We start from the raw sequence: 27,820 nt of genomic DNA on the forward strand, positions 1-27,820 counted from the left end.
CTGGTTGACTAAACGAGTCTTGAATTAACCCGTGACGATGATCAGTAGCTTTTAATTCAAGCAACGGCCCTGTAGCCACATGAGGTCTTCTGATAAAATTGTATTACACCACCACCGCCTGTGCAGCTCCGCATGAAATGTTTACCTTCAACCATCTCGATATTAGTCAAGTCTTCAAGCAGAGGTGCTTGGGACTTGAAAAGTCAGCACAAGGGAGGAGATTCCCAAAGCGACAATGTGTTTACAGAGCAACGTTACAACCCAACAAGGTACGTTTTATTTTAAAATGTTTTATTGCAGTGTGAGGTTTTTATGATTATGTTCATACGTCCATAAATGGTATGTGAGGGTTCAAACGGAAGTTGCCGCTATGCATAGATGTCACTTCATTGAGACAAATTAGAAAACCTAACTACGAATGGAATTCCACAAAGACTGTGTGTGTGTGTGTAGGTAGGTGTGTGTATGTACGTGGGTATAATTGTGTGCGTGTCCGCGCGCAGCTAAATGATGGTTGATTTGATTCGAGTATATATATATATACATATGTGACGGGTGTCACAACAGTGACTGTCTTCATCTCCACGATGCTGCCCCGTCTTAATGAAGACCAGACGCGTGGATGTGTCTTTTTATTTCTTTTATTTCTGCAACACAGTATGGCAGAAGGGATGGGTGAAGTCGCATGGGTTTCGTCTTGTGATTAACCTGAATCTCCTCGAGATTGTTCTGGAAACTATGGGCGGGACATAGTGCCACACTGTGCGCCGTTGCGTCACTTCCTTCATAATTTAATAATCTAAGCGCACAACTCCGTTACATACACCCCCCTTAAATTATGCAGAAGTGAGGCAACATACACACGGAAGACAACAGAAAGACCAACAGGCAAAATAGACCAGGTTATCGGGCAAGGATGTACAAGAATGCTGTCTAATTATGTCACTCATCTGACCAACTACGTCAGGTGACTGGAGTAAGGGATCTGTCGCCGGTGTGTCAGGCTCTGTGCGCTCGTCGGAGATGCACTGCACTGGGTCTGGGAAGGAACTCTGTCCCCACTAACATAAGTGGCCTCAGCTCGCACCTGCCCATTCCCCTCTGTACAAACTACATCACCCTGCATAGCACTACATAACTGTGACAGACTGGAGAAAGGGACTGTTGCTGGTGTATCAGTTGTCTGTGCGCTCGTCGTAGATGCACTGCACTGGGTCTGGGAAGGAACTCTGTCCCCACTAACATAAGTGGCCTCAGCTTGAACCTGCCCATTCCCCTCTGTACAACCTACACCACTCTGGATTACACTACACAACTGTTACACGGTTGGGAAGCCTCTACCTCTACCAACACACTCATTCAAAGGTGTGCTACTTGTTACTTGTAAGGAGCTCATTCTTAGACTTAACACACAAAACCCGTACATGAAAAAAAAACACACTAATTGCAAAACAGCAGGTCAGACAATTAACACACTACATGTATTTCCGAAACGGGGGTCGACACACCGTCCACCGAGTGATGGGACTGCACAGCGTCTTCATTGTGCAGCATCGCGGTCCCGGTCCGAAGTGGAGAGTCATTTGTGATCCGGGTCACGGCACCAATGTTACGGGTGTCACAACAGTGACTGTCTTCATCTCCACGATGCTGCCGTCTTAATGAAGACCAGACGCGTGGATGTGTCTTTTTATTTCTTTTATTTCTGCAACACAGTATGGCAGAAGGGATGGGTGAAGTCGCATGGGTTTCGTCTTGTGATTAACTTGAATCTCCTCGAGATTGTTCTGGAAACTATGGCCGGGACATAGTGCCACACTGTGCGCCGTTGCGTCACTTCCTTCATAATTTAATAATCTAAGCGCACAACTCCGTTACACATATATATATATATATATATATATATATATATATTTATATATATATATATATATATATATATATATATATATATTTGAGGAAGGAGCACACAAGACTGGACGTAGACATGTGTTTATTCCAACGGCTAACAAGTGGATCTCATTTAAACAAAACGTTTTTATTCCGATCACGCAGTCTTAGCATACACTTATTTGGCACTTCATATGGCCAGGGTAGAAAGAAAAAAACCAGGAAAGAAATTGCGAAATCTGGAATCATGAATCTCTGGCATAATGTCTTTTAATTTCCTTCCTCTATATTTAATTTTTATTTTATCCTGTCTTAGAAGTACAGTATTTATTTTGTTAACACATTTGTTAACTTATTCACTGCCATTCCCGAATTTATTCGGGAATTGAAAATATGACACGGAGCGCCATTCCCAAATTTGTTTGGGTTTTGTTTTTTTCTGGCGGGGGTACCGATAAAGCGCTGGTCAGACCTGCCAATGTTTTTTCCCTTCCACGAGGGGGCACCCCCACTTGCACCTCATGTTACTCCAGACCCATAGAATTTAGGAATTAATTGTTTTCTGATCAAAGAAGAGAATCTAAGGTTTCTAACACTGCATTGAATGTTATGTAGTCGTAATACTCAATATTCTGTGGTTCCTGGAAAATGTCCTGAGTGAAAATGTCAAAAACCCTGGCACTGGAGTGAACACATTTTTGCACGTCTGGCAGTGAATAAGTTAATATCAGTTTTGTGGTCATTTTAGCAATTCAACGTTTTTTCTGAAACTAATAACAATAAGTAAGTACTTCCTATACTACTGGTTATGTGTTAGTCAGTGTGGTAATTGCTGTTGCCGTTTCCAAGCTAAGCAGTTGGAGTCACTGTAAGCTGAGGTTGGCTTTTGTAGAAGGCTCATTTTTTTGTAGTGAAATTTGTTGCAAGGCAAGGGCGAAGAAAAATATTTAATATTATGCAAGAGGGGGATTTTATGTTTTCGGGGGAGTAGAAAATGAGAATGGCTTTCATGCAGCAAGATGTTTACACACTAAGGGGTATTTTCACCCATGTAGGTGTCATTGTGGAGTTTCAACTGTACAACATTACTGGTACATTTTGTAACACTCAGGGAAATGAATTTCAACAAGTGAGTTTTTCTTGTAAACATCTGTAAAGATTGACTGTTCAGGTTTATAATAATATTAATTTACCTGTCAGATGGTGAGGCTTTTCAAATATGAAACCAAGTGAGCAGAATGAATTGCTTGATTTTAAATAAGTCGAGACTACACGTTGTAGGATGCACACATGAAGGCCATAAATTAGCCAAATATTTCAGCGGTGCTTGTATGCATCATGATGTAATTTGGCGCGCCGATAGAATGCAAATGATTTTTTTCAAAGCAGCCAACATATTTATTCCCCTTTTCTTTTAAATTTATAGATCTGCCCAGCTTCAAGAAATTTCAAGGACTACCGAAAGTCAATAAAATGTGCCGACCAAAAACAGATTTCACCACCATCGAATCCGACTCCTCAGATGACTGAATTTGGTTTAATTTGTCAAAAGATTAGCTACACACAAAAGCAGATGCACCAAGAAAGCATTTCCAAACCTATTCAAGTATGTTCCTAATGGAGTTGTTGCTTATTCATTGCTATTTCAAAGTTTGTCAAGTTTCATTGTAAATGCTTTTAGTTTATGTTTCCATTCAGGTATACAAAACAACCATCAAGAACAAAATATTCACTTTCAATTTACCAAGTATGACACATGAAAGTAAGAACTTTACGGGACCACCCTTTAAACTTTTTTGGGGGGAATGACAAATATGCAAAACCTAAGATCTCAATCTGTGCACAGGTATTCTTCGAGACAGCAGACGATATTTGACACCATATGAGCAAGTTGAAATTAAAGAATACAGAAAAGTCTGGTACGTAGGAAAAAAGGACAGTAAGATTCGGACGCAAACCACTTCTGAGGAGGCTAAGTTATTTGACGATGACCAAGGATTCTACAAATCAGTAAGTGCAGTACTAGTTTTTGGGATACATTTGTTACATTTTTACAACAGTAATGCTCAATTTAAATTTTAGCAATCCAAATTAATGCAGTGAAAAAATAAAGGCTTTAATCAATGTAAAAAAGTCCGTCACAGTCAATGTTCAGGTTTTATTTGAAAAAAATGAGTAGCTTTGAAGTTCTCCCTTCAAAACAATTGTATTGGCTCTCCTAATTCAATGACGTGATTATTTACTGAATATAAATAATCACTTCAGTTCAACATGAAATTCTCATTATGTAAACCATATTTAGATAAATCACATTTTGAAGGCAGTGTGTGTCTTTGGCGCATAATTCAATTTATGTCTGTCTTTTAGCGGGTGGCACTGTGGGCACCTATTTAACACATTGGCCTCGCAGCACAGAGGTTCGGGTTCTATTATGGTTCTGGTCTTCCTCTATGGAGTTTGCATCTTCTCCCTGTGCCTACTTGGGTTTTCTCAGGTCACTCCGGTTATATCCCACATTCTGCCAAAAACATCATGGCAGGCTAATGGAGCACTCAAATTAATCCCAAAGTGTGAGTGTGAGCACAGATGGTTGTTTGCTTATGTGTGCCCTGCAATTGGCTGGTAACCTGTTCAGAGTGTACCCTGTCTACTGCCCATAGATTAGTTAGGATAGGCTCCAGTACACCTCCTCGCAACCCTTGTGAGGATAAGCGCATTAGAACATGGATGGATGGATGGATGGATGGATGGATGGATGGATGAATGGATGGATGGATGGAGCACTCTACCAGTGTAAAGTTCATACGACAGCTTTTTGTATATTACCAGCATAAGGTGAAGAGAAAACTAAATTCAACACCAGCTGTGGTCTAGTTTCATTGTTTAGCCTGGAAGTGGAGATGAGATAACAAAATGAAACAATGATACATAAACTATAGTTTATTGTATTTTATGATCGCAATCAAAATGTTCATTACGGAAGTACTTTTTTCATAGCTGGTATTGCCAATGTTTTGAGTTCAGGTTTCCTGCATGTTCAATGGAAAGCTTAATGACATGATCCAGAATGAAAAAAAAGACAAAAAGCATAATGACATGATCCATAATGAAAAAAAGACAAAAATAAGTTTAAATATGGTATACTCGGTCTTGCAATATGACATTTTTTCAATTTCTGTCTTTCACTCTATGTGTCAATAAAATTTTAGTGAATTTCCTCAGTCAGCATGATTCAGACTTGATCTTAATTTTACTCACTGGTGCTTTCTAGTTGATAGTTGTCCATGTATATCACTTTGTTTGCAGTTTGTTTGAAAGTCCTCAATAAATATCATTGAGTTGAATTGCTTAATATTTTTTTCTTTTGGATGCCCAAAATCGGCCCGGTAGCCGAGTGGTTAGCACACCGGCTTCACAGTGCAGAGGTCGCCGGTTCGCGTCCCGGTCCGGCCTCCCTGTGTGGAGTTTGCATGTTCTCCCCGGACCCGCGTGGGTTTTCTCCGGGTCCTCCGGTTTCCTCCCACACTCCAAAAACATGCATGGCAGGCAGATTGACCACTCCAAATTGTCCCTAGGTATGAGTGTGAGAGTGACTGTTGTACGTCTTTGTGTGCCCTGCGATTGGCTGGCAACCAATTCAGGGTGTCCCCCGCCTCGTGCCCGAAGACAGCTGAGATAGGCTCCAGCAACCCCCGCGACCCTAATGAGGAATAAGCGGTACGGAAAATGAGATGCCCAAAATATCTACATGAGATTGACTGCCTTCTCAGCACAACTACACATGCACTCTTCATAATTATGTTTTCTGCATATCTGGACCGTGTATTGTGCTTGACCCATTTCTCATAATTCTTTGCTCAATTACTTTTTCATCAATAGAGGATTGGCGATCACCTGGCTTACCGCTTTGAAATAATGAGGGTGATAGGATCAGGATTTGCTGGAAAGGTCCTGAAGTGTAAGGACCACAAGACAACAATGCTGGTGGCAGTCAAGGTCTTTCGAAACACAACCGAGTAAGATATCACCAAACCATTGTGTCAAGAAAAAGGTGACAATTAGTTTGGTAAAATAAATAAATAAATACATCCATACATACATATCCTGGTTTAAGCACAGATTTTGTATTATTTTCTGAAAACATTCAAATCCTTGATTATGAATATTGCACAATGAACCCATTTCCACAGTGGTGTTAAAATATTGTCATTCGCCAAGCTAACTGAACTGCTGTAGGCGAGTGATTGGTTTCCATTTAGACTGGTACCTCTACTTACGAATGTCTCTTCATACAAAATTTTCAAGTTACGAGACGCCTTAACAGGAAAACATTGCCTCTCGTTCCGAAAGAAATTTCAAGATATAAAAGGGAAAAATACAGTATGGGCACGGCTGCTTCCAGTTTCAATTTCCTGAACGCAACAAGCTGATCGCCATTGTGCTACCCAGCATCATCGTGGCATCCCATTGGCTTAGAGGGACTTTTACCCAATGTCACTTAAGTGTGAAGATAGTAGGATGTGTCTATTGCAACGTCCTTGTAATTTTCCTTTTGGACCAAATAGTCATGCCCCCCCCAAAAAAACTTTTCATCAGTCAGTCAGGCGATCGCTCACCCTGCTTATGTTCCCTTGGGACATTTTCAAAGGATTGTTAAAAGCAGATAAACAAATCTTGACATACAAAATATTTTCTAGTGAAGAAATTTATTTCGGAACCAATTAATTTTGGAAGTAGATGTACCACTGTTATTGTCTTCATAGAAATATTTTATGTGGCTATATCCTGAATGCTTCATTAGCATGCTTACCATAGTTCATTTCCGTTAGTGATAGGCAATGCCAAAATTGGGCTTCAATTCAACTTGACGTAGGCAAGGAAGAAAAGCGCGACCTCTTTTGATTTGTTAAACACAGCATTGAGTACTGTACATTCCATATGCAATACATCACATACAGAAACAAATAATGACCATAGACATGTTTTTGCATCTAGGGGTCATGGTTTTGCGGAGGCAGAACTAAAAGTCTTGAAAACCCTGCAAAGGTTAGACAAGAGCAACAAAGCCAATATAGTTCACATGAAGGAATACTTTTATTTCCGCAGCCATTTGTGCATCACGTTTGACCTTTTTGAGTAAGTTGACATCTTTGTTTCATCCTGTATCTGTACCAAAACTTCTTATTTGTGCAGTAAGAGAACTTCTTCAAATTACATTAGGATTTCTTTTCAGAAAGGACCTCTTTAAAGCCTTAATGCAGAGCAAAATGCGACGACTCCACGACGGGGACATTCGAAAATATGCCACAGATGTGCTTCGGTGTCTTCAAATACTCAAAGGCATGAAGATTGTTCATGGTGACCTGAAACCGGTAAGGAGCATGTTATGTTTATTATTTAACTCGTTTCAACTACAACACCCATATGTACACAAGTAGATAAAAGGTAAGTGTTTTTATGAATTGAAAAATAGATCATCTGATCATGTAAAGCGTTTCATCAAATCGCGCATAGAAGCATCAAAAACTAAACAATGGTGGACCGCAGCATTGTCTACTACAAGTTTTCCGCTTAGGAGGAATTCTTTTGCAATCGAACACACCTTCTCAACACTACCAAACGGCTGATGTGCTTGGTGATGAATTGACAGATGATCAGGGTATTGGTTGTATTGCTAATGATTAGATAGACACAAGGTGTCTTACTACCACTCGCACCAATATTCTCACTTATTTTAATTGGTTCCGTTGAGTATCAATACTTGTCTTATGTCCTGGCCAAGGCAGTACTAATAATAATACATTTCATTTATAAGCGTCTTTCAGAAACAGTATGCAGAAAAATGCATAATAGACATGAAACAAGAAAAACACACACTTGGAGTCCCTACACATAACAATATACATTACACAGCCGAGCTAATGCAAAGACAGGCTCCAATAATAATAATCCATATTTCCATTTTCTGATCCAATTTATCCTAACAAAGCTCACAGGAGGTGCTGGTGATTGATGTGTCGTTCGCGAACGTACCGGCTCTTTGAAGTGAATGACTGGAGCCGGCTCTGAATAGGAGCCGCTTATAGGAGGTGACTTTGCCCCCTCTTTGGCTAAAGCCACGTGTGATTGATCAAAGTCCGTTCTGTTTTCATTCGAAACATGCGATGTTCTTCCATTCGAAACATGCGAGGACTCCAGTTCTTTGTACAGATGGTTAATTCTTTAATGTGATTTCACTTGCATCATGAATCACCAACGACACCACCGTAGAACTACAAACAAGTATAAAAATATAGCTATTATTTACCGATAAACACTTGGACTTTACAATGAAATAAAACGTATCGTACGAACCACTTTGTCCGCTTTCCGCTTCGAAATCTTCCATTTCCATTTTTTATCTTTTCCTTGCTAAACAGTACAGCGATAAAGCACGTCCGTTCTCACCGTCTTCACAGTAAAATAAAACTAAAGTAAAGTCTGTCAGCTATATCCTTTAGAATAAAAGTAGTGTCACTTTGGGTGTCGTAATGTGTACACTAACACTTCCTTGTGTGGTTCAGTCGGTTTTGACACAGACTGGAACTGGTGAGCTATAAGTGCTGCTCCTATCCTGTACAATTCTGAGAGAGGTAGCTACATCTGACTCTTGTGTCCTTGGTTTAGACACCTCTTCTTTTCCCCTTTCTCTTGGCTGGTTTCGTTGTCCTTGCTTGTACTCTTTCCTGTCACGGTTTTTATGTAAGGATGTTGGATGGAGCTTTTCACATGTATCACATGTGCATCTAGATTTGCAATTCTTAGAATGATGACCAGCTTCAAGGCAGCCAAAACAGACTTTCTCCTCCTGCACAAACTTGACTCTCTCCTCTATTGGTTCTTCCATAAACCTCTGACACTCATGGAGAGTGTAATTTTCGTTTTTGCAGAACAGACATTCGCTGTGTGAAGGTTTTGGCATCAATGTTTCGGTTTCTATATTCCTTCAAGTTGAGTTGCTGTCTTGCCTTTGATTTCTCAGCTTTCAGGTTCATAGCCTGCCATGACGTTACATGGTGGCAGGCGATACCAGCCTCTTTTCTCAGGAATGACACAAAGGCCTTGAAATCAGGAAATGCATTGGTATCATCCTCGATCGTTACAACAGCACGATTCCAGCGTGAGCTGCACCTATTCTTTAGTTCTCCACGCAGTCATTGAGAACTTGCAGTCCTTTTACATAAGGCATGGCTGATTCAACGCTGCTGAGAAAGTCTGCACATTCACGTACATGTTGATTATCTTTTGGGCCAATTTTGTGCCATGCATGGATCGTGTCCCTGTATGCTTTACAAATTAAGAAAGGACTGCCATATCTGTCTTCCAATGTACTTGTAGTTTAGGCCCTATATATATATATATATATATATATATATATATATATATATATATATATATATATATATATATACTGTCCAGACATGGCGGTGCCGGACTCTGCTATGATAGGTCCCTGCTCTCAGGTTGGGGGAGGGGGGGGGCAGAGGACTAATCCCTGCAGCTCCACTGATTGTTCCTATTGTTCTGACTAACGACTGGCCTGATTACCCCACTTCCACCGGTATCACCTCGTCAGTATTACTAATCCTATTTTGCCTAAGCAGGCTGTTGTACGAACGATCCAAATTGAACCTCACCCCACCATATCGGTTTGATGAAGGATTTAGCTGTTTTATGGAAATCACTTCTTTTACTCCCATTTCAAACCATCTATGTTCTTTCGCTAAGATTTTAACCTCATTGTCGTCAAATGAGTGGTTGCTAGCTTTTAGGTGCATATGTACTGCCGATTGAGGTCCACTAGTATTATCCCTGCGATGTTGATAGTCTTTTTTTTTGAGAATTTGTTTAGTCTCCCCAATGTTCTGCTCATTACAATGTTCATTCTTACAGTGTATTGAATAAACTACATTACTTTGTTTTTCATTTGGCAGTCTATCTTTTGGATGCACTAATTTTTGCCTTGAAGTGTTTATCGGTTTGAAATGGGTAGGAATTTTGTGTTGCCAAACTCCTGCAATGTAAGGTACTGGTATTCCCCTCCTTTTTGTATCTTCAGAATTTTTGGTTTCATTCCCTATTCTTTCTTTCTGATATTTGTTAAATGTCCACTGAGGGTACCCACAGTTAGTGAGTGCTCTCCTGATATGTTTTGACTCCTTTTCTCTACCTTCGACGCTTGTTGGTATTAGTTTAGCCCTATGCTGCAGGGTTCTGTTAACTCTTAGTTTGTGTTGTAAAGGGTGGTTAGAATCGAAAAGTAAGTATTGGTCAATGTGCGTAGCCTTCCTGAAGAATTCTGTTTTTAGCGCTCTGTCCTCTTTTATAATTACTTGACAATCCAAAAAGGCTAGTTGGTTCTCTTTAATGTCCCCATGAGTAAATTTAATGTTTATGTCTACAGAGTTGAGGTGATCTGTGAAGGATTGAATTTCTTGTTTTTTTAATTATGAGTTTTGTTATTTTAAGTATTGTCCACATATCTAAACCAGTGTCTAGGTTTTGTCCCCGGGAAGGATGTGAGGGCCTGTTTCTCCATCTCTTCCATGTACAGATTAGCCACTGTGAGTAAAACTGGCGAGCCCATAGCACAACCATGAATTTGTAAAATCTCTCCCTAAATTGAAAATACGTAGATGTCATTGATGGACCACTCCTGTACGACTGAGAGTTTACACAGACATAGAAGTGTGTAAGGAAGAAGCTCTTGTGGGTGGGGGATAGAACTGATTGTTTGCATAAAAGAGGTAATGAGTGCTTATCCTCTTCGTCATCACTATGAACACATTCTAAGTAAATTTTCAGCTTGGCCTCTGCTCCGCTGAGCCTTTTCAGTTCCTTTAATCCAGGGGTCTCCAAAGTCGGTCCTCGAGGGCTGCTGTCCTGCCTGTTTTCCAGCTCTCCCAGGAGCAATCAGAATCAGAATCAGAATCATCTTTATTGCCAAGTATGTAGAACACACAAGGAATTTGTTTCCGGTAGAACACGCTGCACCTGATTCAAATCATCAGGACCATTTTGATGCTGCTTCAGAGCTGGCTGATGAGCTGATCATTTGAATCAGGTGTGTTGCTCCCCTGAGAGAGCTGGAAAACAGGCAGGACAGCGGCCCTCGAGGACCGACTTTGGACTTGCTTTAATTGTTAACTTCTCTCCTTTTCTCCTCAAGCTTTGTTTTTCTATCAACACTTTCTGCAATGAACATAGCTCTTTTCTTTGCATTTGCTGCTTCGTTTTCAGCTCTCCGTGTTTCATCTTGCAACTCCATTGTCTGGATTTCTTCTTGTTCATCTATCTCTTTCATGACTCTAAGAGGTTCTCTTGATGCTGCTGCTCCAGCTGCAGCTTGTCTTGCATCTCGGGACTGTTTAGAGTTCACGGTGTGTGCAGATAATGAGACATTGGACAGTGTCATCTCAAACATTGATTCATTATCTGGCCAAGATTATATTTCTGACCTATCATCTATGACGAACTGCTCAGCCTTTTTATTAGCAGTTTGGGTGAGTGCTTTCAGAATCAGAATCAGAAAAACCTTTATTCGTCCCACAATGGGGATTTTTTTGCACGTGTCATTCAATCTACGATATCTGAGTCTGGAAGCTCTGGATGTAGAGTGTCTCTGATTTGTACGTATGTAATGTCAATCACAGCTTGAGCTGTTTTTATTCAGCTCATTATATTCACTAGGTCAGAATCGTCATTGTATTTGATGGGCTTTTTTTAGTCCATTAATATTATGTTTCCACCTTTTATATGTCACTTTAAAGTTTGCCTGCAGATCTTTCAACTTGTCGTCAACAAGTGTCTTGTGCGGATCAGTTCACGTCTCCTGTGGCTGTGTGGAATCTGATTTAAAACAGATTATTTTCTTACAGTGTGTTGTAGGTGTTCAAATACCTGACATGTTTCGGCCAATACTTCCGCCTTCGTCAGAGAGCACACTGTGATGAAGGCGGAAAAGAATCCGGTTTAAATAAGATATCAAGTAGACAGGATGAACTTAATACAACTAAACTGTGTGGAATCTGCTTTCGGCGAATGTGGTGTTACATTTACTGTTGCTTTAACTTGCTCTTCTAAGACATATGGTTGCTCTATTTCACCATCATGTGGCATGTTGACTGTGTAGCAAAAATGTAGCTGAAATGTAAATAAATTCTCCCTGTTGTGTAAAAGCCTTTTTAACTTTCAATGTACCGTAGAGTATCACAAAATACAGGTGGCAATATACTATTTTAAATTTAACCCAAAGAACTTATAAACCCAAACAGCATACCTCAATACTCAATAAAACAATTCCAATCAACTAGGTTAATATAGCAAATCACATCAATTTATCTAATTATAGCACAGCCACTTGCAATGCAAATATAGACATGTAAAACAGTATTGGCAACTTGTGATAATTAAATCAACTTGCTGAATGGTGTTTGCCCATGCCGATGTAGGGAACCGTCTGCTTCTCCTTTAAGATGGTGAGGTCTTTTTGCAGCGAAGAGTTCAGTGGCAGTCCTTATTCAACGTGCTCGCTTATTTAGGCTTGGCGACACTGCTCCTTTAACTTCCCAGCTCAAACGTTCACCACGGACATCTTCTACTGCAGGCGAATCTTCTACCTGACATCTTCAGTCAAAAACATGCGAGGACTCCGATTCTTTGTACAGATGGTTAATTCTTTAATGTGATTTCACTTGCATCATGAATCACCAACGACACTGCCGTTGAACTACAAACAAGTATAAAATATTGCTAATATTTACAAATAAACACTTGGACTTTGCATCAATGTGTCTTGGATTTTTTGGTAAGTCACATCAATCGCATATTGAGCTGTCTTATTCTGCTCATTGTATTCACTAGGTCAGAATCGTGATTGTATTTGATGGTGTCGTGCGGCTTGACAGCATGCACGTGGAAAGCTCATTAATAGTTCACTCAGCCAGATGCATGACAGATGACAGATGGGCTTTTTTAGTCCATTAATATTATGTTTCCACCTTTTATGCGTCACTTTAAAGTTTGCCTTGCAGATCTTTCAACTTGGCATCAACAAGTGCCTGTCCCTTTTCAGTTCGTGCGCGAGTACAGTTCACGTTCTCCTGTGGCTGTGTTAAAATCTGATTTAAACAGATCTGATGTGGTGTAACATCTACATGTGTGTTGTCAGGTCTTGCAAATACTTCTGAGACAGATGGTTTCGGCTCAATACTTTCACCTTCACGTGACATGTTTTGAGTAGCAAAAACTGTAGATTGAAGGCGGAAATAGATTTCTCCGGTTTAAATAAGATATACTTTTAAGCTTAGACTTTGATGAACTTTAAATATACAGTAGAGTGTCACAAAATACAGGTGTGGAATATGCTATTCGGCGAATGTTAGCTGTATAAACCCAAACTTCAATACTTAAAGGACAACCGACGTCACTTAACTTGCTCTTCCTAACTGACATCAGAAAAATGTTTATAGCATCTAAAATTACACCAAAATCATGTGGCATGTATGACTATTGTTAGTCAAAAATGTAGCTGAAATGTACCAATAAAAATGACTTAAACTGTTCTGTAAAAGTACTTTTTTCTCCACATTTACAGCTGGGGTGTGCCCCGAGATAATTTCAACGGAAGAATATAGTGCCCTGGCTTGAAAAAGGTTGAAAAACTACTGCTTTAAATTAAACAATTGCAATCAACTAGGTATAATATAGCAAATCACATACGACTCATATACTCAATAATAACAATTCCAATCAACTATTATTATTATTATTATTATTATTATTATTATTATATTATCTAATTATTAGATCACATTAATGCAAATATAGACATGCAAAATTCAGTATTTGCAACTTGTGATAGGTAAATCAACTTGCTGAATGTTGTTTGCCAGTGCCATGTAGGGAAACCGTCTGCTTCTCTTTTAAGATGGTGAGGTCTTTTTGCAGCGAAGAGTGGCAGTCCTTGTCTGGCCCGCTTGTCGAGACGTTCCTTATTCAACGTGCTCGCTTGTTCAGGCTTGGAGACAATGCTCCTTTAACTTCCCAGCTCAAACGTTTCACCACGGACATCTTCTACTGGCAGGCGAATCTTTCTACCCGACGCCTTCAGACGAAAAACGATTCAGCTCTCACGTGGAGTCTTCACTCTTCACGGAAGTGTTCTACTGTAGTTCCATTTCAAACAGAGGACTCCGATTCTTTGTACAGATGGTTAATTCTTTAATGTGATTTCACTTGCCATCATGAATCACCAACGACACTGCCGTTGAACTACAAACAAGTATAAAGAAATAAAACACATGCAATAAAATTGTACAAACCACTTTGCCTGCTTTCCCCTCCGAAATGGAAGATTTGATCTTCGTCCTTTTCATCTTTTCCTTGCAAAACAGTATAGCGATAAAGCATGTCCGTTCTCACCGTCTTCTTAGTAAAATGAAACTAAAGTGAAGGAGCGAGTATAGTAAAACATGTACCGGAAGTGACAACAAACCAACGTAATGAATGTCAAGAAAATAAAGCACAGCCACCTGCTGGTCAACTATGGGATCGGAGTTGTAGACAAATGTATCAACAGCATATACATCCGTGGTAGAAGACACACACACACACACACACGCACACACACACACACACACACACACACACCCGCGTTGCAGTGAGGAAAAGGGGGAGGGGTTAGAGACACACCAGCACACTGAGCAGCATGCGACAGTGAGACAAGAGAGCTAAATAGCGCTAGAGAAAAATCACACGGTGGCAAGTGGAAAGATTGGATTGGATTGGATTGGATTGGATTGGATTGGATTTGCATTTATTAGTCTCGCAGTGGAGAAATTCACATTTCCTCGTCGTTCACAGTGCACCTGCCTGTGACGCCTTTGGACCGACCCAGGTATCCCCAAGGCCTGAGGCCGGTTACAATTGAGAAAAGGGACAGGAAACGAAGTGAAAATTTTACTAATTTCAGCTCAATTGATAGTTGATAAGAGAAATATTATCAACTCCCTCAAAGCTGAGGCACTTGTTTTTTCTTCATGCCAATCTTCGCAGAAGACGAGCTAAAACGTTTACCTGGGTTCTGCTTTTTTCTTTTGTTTTACAAATTTTAATTTAGAATTTGTTGTGGTAATCAAAGTTGATGTTGTTTTACTTACTGAGCGAGCTGCTTGTTCTGTAGCCACAAAGGGACATAAGTTTTCTTGTGCCGGTCCCAAGCTCGGATAAATACAGAGGATTGTGTCAGGAAGGGCATCCGACGTAAAAGCTTGGCCAAAACAAACATGCGGATCAAACCTCTAAAGATGGAGGACACTCATTTGCTGTGGCGACCCCTTGAAGGGAAAAGCTGAAAGGAAAAGAAGAAAAAGTTAAAAGCTTATATACATGGTCTGTCATGGTTTGCGAGGTGGTGATGGTGGCTGGCCAAAAAAAAAGCAGGCAGGAGGGAGCAGCATGGAGTATTTGACAAATTGTATTAAAAAAAAGTCAGCAGGAACAAAATCTCAAACATCAAAGTCATCAGAACAAAAAAGTACAAAGTAGCAAAGGAAACCATGAGTAAAAATATGCCAAGATGAAACAAACCTGACAGGGTGAAGCAAACACAATGACACCTCGCCTCAAGGGATTGATTCCAGAAGTACGAACAGTCTCCCAAAAGGCCCACCTCGCCAGGGAACGAGATGGAGATGGCAACCCTTGCCTCTCCAGGAAATAAAAGGCGACGGCGTCCTTCGCCTCGCCGGGGAACAGGAAGGAGACGCTAACCCTTGCCTCTCAAGGAATTAAAAGGCGATGGCCTGGTGGGAACGGGACTTGGCCTGACGTGGACGTGGCACAGCTCGTCGTGGATGTGACTCGGTTCAAAGAAACACGACGAAGCATAGCTCAACGTGGATGTGCTCTGCCTGCCGCGGATTGCCAGGCAGAGCAACAGGCACATCCACGTTGTTGTATTTATCTGCCGGTCCTTGAAAATATTGTCTGACATTAAACCGGTCCGTGGTGCAAAAAGGCCCGGGACCACTGTGGTAGACCATAGATTGAAGAAAGAATCATTTGTCAGGGTGTTGGTTGATTATTTTGGCTATGTTAACGGGAGAAGTCTTCATTTATAGTTTAATTTTTGAAAACCTGCGGCACTAGAACTGCAACTTTTCCAACACACCTCTTATACTGCATGGCCGAATGCTAATGCAGATAGTGTTTCTTTACTAGCTACTGTATTGCTTCATCTGGCATAGCAATATGTCAGCAGACTGATTTTAGGAGTATTTTTCGCATCAGCACTCGTGAGCAGCTGAGTTTTTTTAACAACAAATTGTAATGGCTAATCTGTTACAATGCACTGTGTCCTTCATTGGTCAAAACCAGAGATGTTTTGATTGTACCATCTAATGCTGCACATTTTGCATCTGTTCTCTACGTTATCTGTGACAGATTCCTAAATTGGATATACAGTGTATGAACGTGCATTTTTTCTTCAGTGTTAGTTAGATATATGTATGTGTCTTACAGGGACTGACTTGATGCGCATCCTGTATCCTTATACTTCACAAAGAAATGCCGTCATTGTTTTGCTGCAGCTCCGTGTAAATGAGGATCTTTTCAGAAATGCCATCTTAACTGTGATTATTTTCAAAAATAAGAAAGAATTTAATAAGTCCTACTGCCCAGAGACAGATGGGATAGGCTCCAGCACCCCCCGCGACCCTAGTGAGAATAAGCGGATCAGATAATGGATGGGTGGATGGAATTAAGTCCTGATTACAGTAGCTCAACTATTGGTAAAATTGTGTGCCATCTTTTTTTTTGCAGGAAAACATTCTGTTAGACAAGGAAAACAATGCTGCAGTGAGCGATTTTGGAGGCTGCATATTTTTGAAAGACAATGGCAAGTGTATCTTTTTCAACTAACATGACAGGTGAACATTTAAAGAACATGTAAAATAAAATACACAATAGGAAATGAGTGAAAGATGAGAAATGTGACCCCCCCCCCCCCCAAAAAAAAAAAATAGGTATCCTGAAATACGTTTCAAATGAATTGTTTGCTTGCATGACCAAGCGTGAGAATGAATACTATGCCTGAGTTCTGACCTGGCCATAAAAGTGGGTTCTGCTTTTTTCTTTTGTTTTACAAATTTTAATTTAGAATTTGTTGTGGTAATCAAAGTTGATGTTGTTTTACTTACTGAGCGAGCTGCTTGTTCTGTAGCCACAAAGGGACATAAGTTTTCTTGTGCCGGTCCCAAGCTCGGATAAATACAGAGGATTGTGTCAGGAAGGGCATCCGACGTAAAAGCTTGGCCAAAACAAACATGCGGATCAAACCTCTAAAGATGGGACACTGAATGGTCATGCCGGTAGTCCTTTTAACTGCCATTGATTGAAATGACCAAAACCTGTGCAGCTGCAGGCGGGGCCGACAGTGCCACCCATTGGTCGCCAACCAGAACGTGACAGTACCCTCCCTCGCCTCAAGGGATTGATTCCAGAAGTACGAACAGTCTCCCAAAAGGCCCACCTCGCCAGGGAACGAGATGGAGATGGCAACCCTTGCCTCTCCAGGAAATAAAAGGCGACGGCGTCCTTCGCCTCGCCGGGGAACAGGAAGGAGACGCTAACCCTTGCCTCTCAAGGAATTAAAAGGCGATGGCCTGGTGGGAACGGGACTTGGCCTGACGTGGACGTGGCACAGCTCGTCGTGGATGTGACTCGGTTCAAAGAAACACGACGAAGCATAGCTCAACGTGGATGTGCTCTGCCTGCCGCGGATTGCCAGGCAGAGCAACAGGCACATCCACGTTGTTGTATTTATCTGCCGGTCCTTGAAAATATTGTCTGACATTAAACCGGTCCGTGGTGCAAAAAGGCCCGGGACCACTGTGGTAGACCATAGATTGAAGAAAGAATCATTTGTCAGGGTGTTGGTTGATTATTTTGGCTATGTTAACGGGAGAACTCTTCATTTATAGTTTAATTTTTGAAAACCTGTGGCACTAGAACTGCAACTTTTCCAACACACCTCTTATACTGCATGGCCGAATGCTAATGCAGATAGTGTTTCTTTACTAGCTACTGTATTGCTTCATCTGGCATAGCAATATGTCAGCAGACTGATTTTAGGAGTATTTTTCGCATCAGCACTCGTGAGCAGCTGAGTTTTTTTAACAACAAATTGTAATGGCTAATCTGTTACAATGCACTGTGTCCTTCATTGGTCAAAACCAGAGATGTTTTGATTGTACCATCTAATGCTGCACATTTTGCATCTGTTCTCTACGTTATCTGTGACAGATTCCTAAATTGGATATACAGTGTATGAAAGTGCATTTTTTCTTCAGTGTTAGATATATGTATGTGTCTTACAGGGACTGACTTGATGCGCATCCTGTATCCTTATACTTCACAAAGAAATGCCGTCATTGTTTTGCTGCAGCTCCGTGTAAATGAGGATCTTTTCAGAAATGCCATCTTAACTGTGATTATTTTCAAAAATAAGAAAGAATTTAATAAGTCCTACTGCCCAGAGACAGATGGGATAGGCTCCAGCACCCCCCGCGACCCTAGTGAGAATAAGCGGATCAGATAATGGATGGGTGGATGGAATTAAGTCCTGATTACAGTAGCTCAACTATTGGTAAAATTGTGTGCCATCTTTTTTTTTGCAGGAAAACATTCTGTTAGACAAGGAAAACAATGCTGCAGTGAGCGATTTTGGAGGCTGCATATTTTTGAAAGACAATGGCAAGTGTATCTTTTTCAACTAACATGACAGGTGAACATTTAAAGAACATGTAAAATAAAATACACAATAGGAAATGAGTGAAAGATGAGAAATGTGACCCCCCCCCCCCCCAAAAAAAAAAAAATAGGTATCCTGAAATACGTTTCAAATGAATTGTTTGCTTGCATGACCAAGCGTGAGAATGAATACTATGCCTGAGTTCTGACCTGGCCATAAAAGGCTGAATTCAGCTTGAAATCCTTCATTCCACAGATGATAAAACGCCAAGAACTCAATGAACTTCTGCCCGCATTAAAGTAGTTAATTCTGCTTCATTGTTTTTGACACATTTATTTCGAAATATATAAGGTTATTTTAAATATGAACCGTCAAATTTATTTGAAAAGTTAATGCAACTCAATGTTGATATTGTCTGAGGATTGTTTTTCAGTTGGCAACCATCGGTAGGATATATTTTTTCTTTGACTTCAATCAAACCTGAGGCTCATATATTCTCCATATTATCTTGTTAAAGGCCGGTTAGTTGATATTGTTCTTTAGCTCAATGATGTGTATGGTTCCCAGAAAACATGGTCCAAGATGATGACACACATTAAAGAAAAGACACCAGCCAATTGACTTATTCCTCGGGATGCTAACAATAAATGCATATAACAAGAAGAGCCAGACTGTGATCCTAGAGATGCTTGGCTACAAGAGCAACCGTGAGAGCCACGAGATGCGTTACCCACCATGGAAAAGACGGTTGGAGGCTCAGATCAAGGCGGCTCGGAAAGATGTGAGTCAGTTGATGGAGACACAGAGATGTGTGAATAAAAGGCCAATACCCAAGAGGTACATGCAGATAACCATACCTGGAGCACTTGAAACTGACAAACAAAGGCTCCAGTCCTTGTCCAGTCACCTAAAGAGGTACACAAAAGAGAATAAGGCCAGAAGAATAAACAGGCTGTTCGCAACACAACCTGCGAAAGTGTACACTCAGTGGCAGGGTTCTAACAGCAGAGTAGACCCTCCAAGGCTGGAAACTGAAAGATACTGGAAAGGCATATGGGAGAAGGAGGTCGCACATAACAGCAGTGCACAATGGCTAGTGACTCTGAAAGAAGAGCACAGCAACCTCCCTGAATAGAACCCAGTTACCATCACAGAGGCAGACATACAAGAAAGAGTCTCAGGTATGAAAAACTGGACAGCACCAGGCCCGGATATGGTCCAAACCTACTGGCTAAAGAAACTCACAGCACTCCACGAGCGCCTAACAGCACAAATGAACCAGTTGCTGATGGATGGGACTCCACCTGGATGGCTAACCAAAGGGTGAACAATTCTGATCATGAATGATTCCTCAAAGGGTGCAGTTCCTTCCAATATGGAAGCTCATGTCAGGCATCACTGCGGCTAAGATAAGTGGACACATGGATCAATACATGAGCAAAGCACAGAAAGGCATACTAGAGGTGCCAAACATCAGCTGCTGGTTGACAGAACAGTCGCACATGACTGCAGGTCCCGACATACCAATCTGTGGATAGCCTGGATTGATGCGAAAGCATATGACTCGATGCCACACACATTGATCACTGAATGCTTGGAGTTGTATAAGGTCAACAGGACCCTGAGAGCCTTCGTTGCAAACTCAATGAGGATGTGGAAAACCACACTTGAAGCCAATGGCAAGCCACTAACGCAAGTGTCCATCAAATGTGGCATATACCAAGGTGATGCACTCTTCCCACTGCGGTTCTGCATAGGACTGAACCCCCTCAGCCAGATAATCGCCAAGACAGGCTATGGATACCGCGTCAGAAATGGAGCTACAATCAGTCACCTCCTCTACATGGATGACATAAAGCTGTATGCTAAGAGCGTAAGGGACATAGACTCCCTGATCCACACAACCAGGATGTACAGCAGTGACATCGGGATGTCATTCGGGCTGGAGAAATGTAGTGGGATGGTGACTAAGAGGGGCATGGTAGTCCACATTGAAGGGGTCTCACTCCCTGAAGGAACAATTGCAGACTTTGAAAACAGCTACAAGTACCTCGGTACACCACAGGCCAATGGCAACCTCGATCTCGCAACAAGGAAAGCGGCTATGACCAAATACCTCCAGCGGGAAAAGAACAAGACCCGGGCAAGAAACAGCTATGCCCTGCCAGTGATCAGATACCCGGCAGGAATAATAAGGTGGCCAAAGGAAGATATTCAGACCACGGATATTAAGACCCGAAAACTCCTCACCATGCATGGAGGGTTCCTTCCCAAGTCCAGCACCCTGAGACTGTACACAAGCCGTAAGGAAGGAGGCAGAGGACTAGTGAGTGTGAGAGCCACTGTCCAGGATGAAACATCGAAGCTCAATGAATACATCAAAGAGAAGGCTCCAACAGATGATGTACTCAGAGAATGTCTCAGACAATGGTGAACAGAGGATGAGGTGCTGGAAGAGGGACAATCATGGGAGGAAAAGCCCCTACATGGATTGGACCACCGAACCATAACTGAAATGGCTGATCTCAACAAGTCCTATGAGTGCCTAGAGAGGGCTGGCCTAAAGGACAGCACAGAGGTACTCATCTTGGCTGCTCAAGAGCAGGCCCTGAACACCAGAGCCATAGAGGCACTGATATACCACACCAGGAAAGGTTATGCAAAGAGGCACCTGAGACAATCCAACACATAACTGCAGGGTGTAAGATGCTGGCAGGGAAAGCCTACATGGAGCGCCATAACCAGGTAGCTGGCATAGTCTACCGAAACATCTGTGCTGAGTATGGGGTATTTTGACCCCAAGGTCAAAATGGGAAACACCTCCCAAGGTAGTAGAGAATAACCGAGCAAAGATCCTGTGGGACTTCCAGATACAGACTGACAAGATGGCAATGGCCAACCAACCAGATATCGTGGTCATAGTAAAAGGGCAAAGGAAAGCTGTTGTCGTGGATGTAGCGGTCCCGAGTGATGGAAACATCAGAAAGAAGGAACATGAGAAAATTGAGAAATACCAAGGGCTCAGAGAGGAGCTGTAGAGAGCCTGGAAGGTAAAGGTGACAGTCGTGCCTGTGGTGGTCGGAGCACTCGGGGCAGTGACCCCCAAACTAGACGAGTGGTTGCAACAGATCCCGGGAACAACATCAGATATCTCGGTCCAGAAAAGCGCAGTACTAGGAACATCACGGATACTGCGCAGAACCCTCACACTTCCTGGCCTCTGGTAGAGGACCCGAGCTAAAATGGGGGACAGACACCACCCAATGTGGGTGAGACGAGGATTTTTTTTTTATATGTGTGTTGGAAAAAATGATGTCTTTCTTTCTGGTTCTGTCTCTACGGAGTTTTATGATGAAACATCAGCGGGGACCAAAGTGGTGAACAAAAAAGACTACTTTATTCTTGTAAACAACAGAAGGACATGTCTGGTCGAAGTGGGAAAGCCAAAAGAGAAAGGGCCGCCCTTCCACCTAGTTTTATCATACAGCAGTGATGACATTATCTCGACCGGGCCTATCAGCAACGAGGGTTTTTTTGGGGAGATATTAGACTGAAATTAAAAGTGTTACAGTACACCCTACAAATACACAAAGTTATCTAATAAACTACAGTAAAGTCTCATTATATCGATATCGGATATATCGATAGTCCCGGTTATATCGATACTATTTCTATGCACGCACGGAGAAAATTACATGCAAACAGGGTCGGATATTTTTTCGGACTCCCTTGAATATCGATATAACGAGACTTTACTGTACATACATCCATGTAGACTAAACTAAACCTGAAATAACATAGGATCTTTACGGATGTGTATAAAAACGTTTTATATATATATATATATATATATATATATATATATATATATATATATATATATATATATATATATATATATATATATATATATATATATATATATATATATATATCATAGTGGAGACAAATAATACCAGGATTCTAAAATTCCAACACATAGGAAACCAAGCATTGCAAACGAACAATGCAGTAGCTTATGTATGTCTTCTATATGATCTACCACAGATAGACCAACGATTTACACTCTGCCGTACATGTCTCCAGAGCTGCTCCTTGGAAAAATTTCAACCTCAGCAACTGATATGTGGAGCCTGGGCTGTATGTTGGCTGAACTTGACAGAGGCTATGCTCTCTTTGGAGGCCATACCAAAGCGGATATGTTCTACTCGATCACGAGGGTAAAACTGATTCGTCACAAAATCAAACCACAAGCCCCTCCACTTTTATGGTTGGCTTTTCTGAGCTAAAATGTTGGATATCAATTTATTTCAGGTCCTTGGCCTCCCACCAATGGAAATGCAGGTTGAAGCGAATGAAAAAAAGTTCCGCATTGGTAATCAAAGTAAATTCTCAATACTTGTTTTTATGATTCGTTGAATTCATTTTCCGATCCGCTTATCCTCGAAGACGGTCGCGGGGTGTGCTGGAGGCTCTTCCAGTCTTTGGGCAGTAGGCGGGAGATACCCTAAACTGGTTGTTCGCCAATTGCATGGCACACAGAAACAAACAACCATACACACTCATACCTAGGGACAATTTGGAGCGTTCAATCAGCCTGCCATATCAGCCTGCCATGCATGTTTTTGAAATGTGGATGGAAACTGAAAGGCCCGAAAAAAAACACGTAGGCCCGGGAGAACTTGAAAACCCCACACAGGGAGGCCAGAGCAGAGACTGAACTCACACACTGTACTGTGAGGATGCGCTAACCGCTTGACTACCGGACCGCCTCGTCATCATTCATGAAAAAAAATGTTGCATGAACACACAATTTGGATAAGAACCTCTGTATGTTATTATATAAGAACATATACAATGTTTTTATTTTCACATAAATTACAGTAAAGTCTCGTTATATCGATATCGGATATATCGATAGTCCCGGTTATATCGATACTATTTCTATGCACGCACGGAGAAAATTACATGCAAACAGGGTCGGATATATCGATAGTCCCGGTTATATTGATATTTTTTCGGACTCCCTTGAATATCGATATAACGAGACTTTACTGTACTAAAGAGCTTGAATTATGACTTAAAGGGTAACCTACGTCACTTTTTAATTTTTTAACTGACATCAGTAAAACGTTTTGTAGCATCTAAAATACCCAAAACACACAGTATGATATTTTTAGTCAAATGCAAAACACCAATAAAAATGACTTAAAGTGTCCAAAATCTGCAAAAAATTGAGCTGCGAATTGGGCATTTTCAGAAAGTCCCGCCCCCAGTTCGTGACGTCACGCCAAGATGTCTTGCATTGCTGCATTGCATTGCATAAAAACAATGGCTTCAGATTCGGATATGCTTTCTTGTTACACATCCAGTTATGAATATGATTGAAATAATTCTGAAGAGGAAAGCATACATGTTTGCAATCGATTAAAGAATTTATTCGGTGTCATTTTGAGGCAAACGGGCGGGGGGAATGTCTCACCCAAAAAGAGGCAATAAAATGGCCACCGAGCTGTGAGGAATGAATCAGCCCGTTTCCACAGGCTGACACATTCCTTCCATGGAGCTTGACTCCCTCTGCTGGCGGCTTTTGGATGTAACACAAGGGTTTCAAAAAAACAGTACAGCAAAATACATTGACGTAATGGAAGGGCCGCTACAATGTGTCTTTTTTACGGTAAAGGGCGGTCCTTTTCTGACGTCACGTGAGAACTCGTCACCAACTCAAAAACAAGACTTCCTGAATGTTCAGCGCGAGTCTTAAAACGTAAAATATAGCTCTATGCGGTGGAATCGTATTAAAATATGCCCAATAGAAGTCATTTGAAGCCATTTTACAAATTATGGACACAACTTGTCTGGAGACGTCGGTTGTCATTTAAAGGGGACGGCCACCCAAAAGTTTTCTGAAGACTACTATGTTCATTGTGCCGCTCCACTCTAATTACTATTTACGTGAGAATGGAGATATGAGACCATTTTTTTGTCAATTGACACCACAGCTTTGTGTTTGTTTTCAAAATTTAGCTTGTAGCAGATGTGTGCGTATTTTCAGCATGACATCCCTGATCCACTGGTGAAAGGAAACTTTGATCCACTCTTCTTATTCTATAACTGCTTCATTGAACAAAGAGTGTGCAGAAAAGTGGTTAACATTGAATAACTATCTGTGTCTTATGTGTTGTGATGTATTTTGTTATTTTGACTTCAAGATGGTGCTGCAAGAGTGGCTGCCTTTACAGGAGCTCCTATGCGTTGTAGCTGTACTTCCTTTCATAACTTTGCTGCTGTGAATCGGAAATGTCTCCATTGTGAGACGAATAACAGTTTTCTGATTTGGATTCTGAATTAAGCCGCAAACTCCACAAATGTTTTTATCCATCTCAGGAGCTCATCTGTTTTCTGGTGTTGAGCCATGATTGTTTGTCACCCGAGACTTAAGCTACTGATAATTTTCAGTTGACAGCAAGTGGGAGTATGATCAACCTGTGAGATGGCAAAAAAGGTCGCTTTTGACGTTTAACTCACATTCCACAAACACATATATACTGTGTTAAACATTAAGAGCACATATTTATGTAACAGTTACAGATGAAAAAAGCACATCATTGTCACTTAAATTGCTTTTTGTTACGTTTTCACTTACTTTTTTTGCAGGTAGCCCAGACATTGAATCGACAAAACAGCATAAAAATACACTGGCCATGAGGATAAGATCAAGCAATCCAAAGTTTCTGGACTTCATTTCACACTGTTTGGAGTAAGTGTACATAAAATTGCATACCATATTTTCTGTGCTACAATCACTTTTGGATTTGAAGGCGCTCCATCAATGAATGGCGGATTTAAAATTTTCATATATAAGGTGCACTGCATTTTAAGGCATACAGAAGAGTCATGGCTGCGGTTTTGCTGTATATCCACTCGATAGAGCTAAAAGAAATACAATACGGCTGTTTTTATATCAAGCTTCACAGTTGTTGATCTGAAACAACGCCAATAACTGGTCAAAAAACACAAATGTGAATCATTGAAGCACATACATTATTGCAAAACAATAAATGACAAAAGTTATGAAGACAAATTGATTCAACAAAACGGCACACAAACCTTGTGGGCTCACTTTCAGCAGAGGCTAAATATCTTGAGAATTCTTGCTTGTCTCCTTTCATTTAGTCAGTAGTTAACTGCTTTTAGTACTGTCTTTGTTTCATTATGAGTCCAGAGAACTCACCAAGTAGTTATCTGAGTTTGTGGTGTGTGGTGTAAATGCACAAATGTCAGCGAGTGTTTTAGGTTACAATTGGTTAATGATAATAATCACCACTAGCTGACATAAGAACACTAACATTGAAACAATCCAATGGGGAATATAAAGAGACTAACACCATATAAGGCGTATTGGATTATAAAGGTCACTGTTGGATTTTAGGAAAGTTGAATGCTTTTGTGTAGGCGTTTTAATGCAAGAAATACATTATCAGCGAAGCATAAATTTATATGAAGGTTTACTCAGTGACTGAATATTGTTTATCAGATATGATACAAAGAAGCGGCTAACACCAGAACAGGCTTTGCGTCATCCATGGATCCTAAACGCAGACGCACCCAAACCAATGAAGACAACTATTAAAATGAGTGAGTCAACACTAATGCAATACACTTGAATTGTCCACAAAGGGAATGCTGCCAATTCAGCAAAGCTCTCGCTGGAGTTCTATGACATTGTAGTGTTTGGTGATCTTTTCAGTTGTTACCAATGAATGCAAACACTTCAGAATTAAATGGATTACACAGATTTCAGCAATTTATGGGATCCGATTTTTGCCTATACTGCGCTTGGCTTACAATGACATTTTCATGTTTTGACTGAATACAATGAGCTCTACTTTTGTTCCAAGTGGAGTCTTAACTCTTAAATTGTATGCATGGATGGAGTTTTCTTTCAGTATTTTGCTGGACTTTGCACAGGTAGAATTGGGCAAAGCTGGGCATTTACACTACTGCGGGATGGAAGGTAGCCTTTTTTCAGGACAATGCTAGCAACATATACATTAAAATCAGGGTAGTCAGAGTGAAGTACACCATGTGCTTGACATTACAGAAACAAATACATGTCGATATTGGCTGGAAAACTACTAAGTCTTTCTTTTGTGGATGATGTAGTTGAAAGATTGTAAATTAAATACAATGAAAGCCACCACATGCATCCTCCATGCACCAAAATTATGTTCCATGTGTAGCACATTGGACAGTATTTCTTTTTTATTGAGCTATATACTTCAAGTAACACTGCAAAGGATGGCATGATGTGTAAGTGATGGCCTTCATGTGTAAAGTTTGCATGTTCTTTCCACGCATGTTCCACCCACTTTGTCCTCTCAAGGGTGACGGAGGTGGTGGAGTCCATCCGAGCTGTCTTTCGGCAGTGGGCAGGAAATACCCTGAACTGGTTGCCAGCCATTTGCAGGGCACACAGATGAACAAGCATCCATGCTCACACTCACAGGGTTAGGGATAATTTAGAGCGTTCCATTAATATTCCATGGATGTTATTTGTAATATATGTAGAACATACAAAATGGAACACTGCAAGACATTGACCCTCCATGCCTGGAGTTGGACATGCGTGCCATAACCAAATGCCTGAGCCATCACATCTACAAACTCTTGATGTTGACGATCAGTTGTTCTATTCTAAGGCCCTCCCAGATAAATTTCCCAAACTATATCAAACAAATATTGCAGAGGTTTGTAAATAAACTGTAAAAAATGCCCTCTGTCCCCCAAAAACCCAGCATGGAACAGCATGTTGTGCCACATTATTCAATATTCTCTTCTCACCTTGTGTCCTCAAGGTCAAGATGCACCTATTTTTACCACTGAACACATAATCCATTGCTTACAAGAATAGAACCACAGGTGTGAAACCACCCCAAGTTAACACCACCCCTTTCTCAAATGACACATGATGATTTGGATTTGTGAGACACACGCCCTTCTATGTTAAAAAAAGACTGAAAATAATTGTTCTTTTTCCCCCACCCTCACACAGGTGTGAAAGCAGCCAAAACCAGCTTGCTAAAGAGAGACAAAATTGCACCACCACTGTTGCAGCCTTTTATACCACATACATAG

General features: G+C 41.0%; 1 protein-coding gene across 1 annotated transcript; it reads left to right on the forward strand.

Annotated features, from left to right (window-relative positions):
* The first annotated feature begins 137 nt into the window (after positions 1 to 137).
* Positions 138 to 27,820, forward strand: LOC148898356 (dual specificity tyrosine-phosphorylation-regulated kinase 4-like). The gene is made up of 13 exons (XM_088995965.1): positions 138 to 269; positions 3,317 to 3,496; positions 3,589 to 3,652; positions 3,737 to 3,900; positions 5,770 to 5,906; positions 6,886 to 7,026; positions 7,124 to 7,262; positions 16,753 to 16,828; positions 22,730 to 22,902; positions 22,997 to 23,057; positions 25,340 to 25,442; positions 26,220 to 26,320; positions 27,738 to 27,820. The coding sequence occupies exons 1-13, from the start codon at positions 138 to 140 to the stop codon at positions 27,818 to 27,820; spliced, it is 1,554 nt and encodes a 517-aa protein (XP_088852091.1).

This window comes from Hippocampus bargibanti, linkage group LG05 (assembly GCF_051943395.1).
Source record: "Hippocampus bargibanti isolate YZ-2025 linkage group LG05, ASM5194339v1, whole genome shotgun sequence".
Taxonomy (NCBI): Eukaryota; Metazoa; Chordata; class Actinopteri; order Syngnathiformes; family Syngnathidae; genus Hippocampus; species Hippocampus bargibanti.

What these genes read in the sequence shown, in the direction of transcription:
- LOC148898356 (XM_088995965.1), top strand. Translation starts at nt 138, where the DNA reads ATGTTTACCTTCAACCATCTCGATATTAGTCAAGTCTTCAAGCAGAGG. An exon ending in CAACGTTACAACCCAACAAG is followed by an intron (nt 270 to 3,316) that starts GTACGTTTTATT and finishes TTAAATTTATAG; the next exon opens with ATCTGCCCAGCTTCAAGAAA. An exon ending in ATCACGTTTGACCTTTTTGA is followed by an intron (nt 7,027 to 7,123) that starts GTAAGTTGACAT and finishes ATTTCTTTTCAG; the next exon opens with AAAGGACCTCTTTAAAGCCT.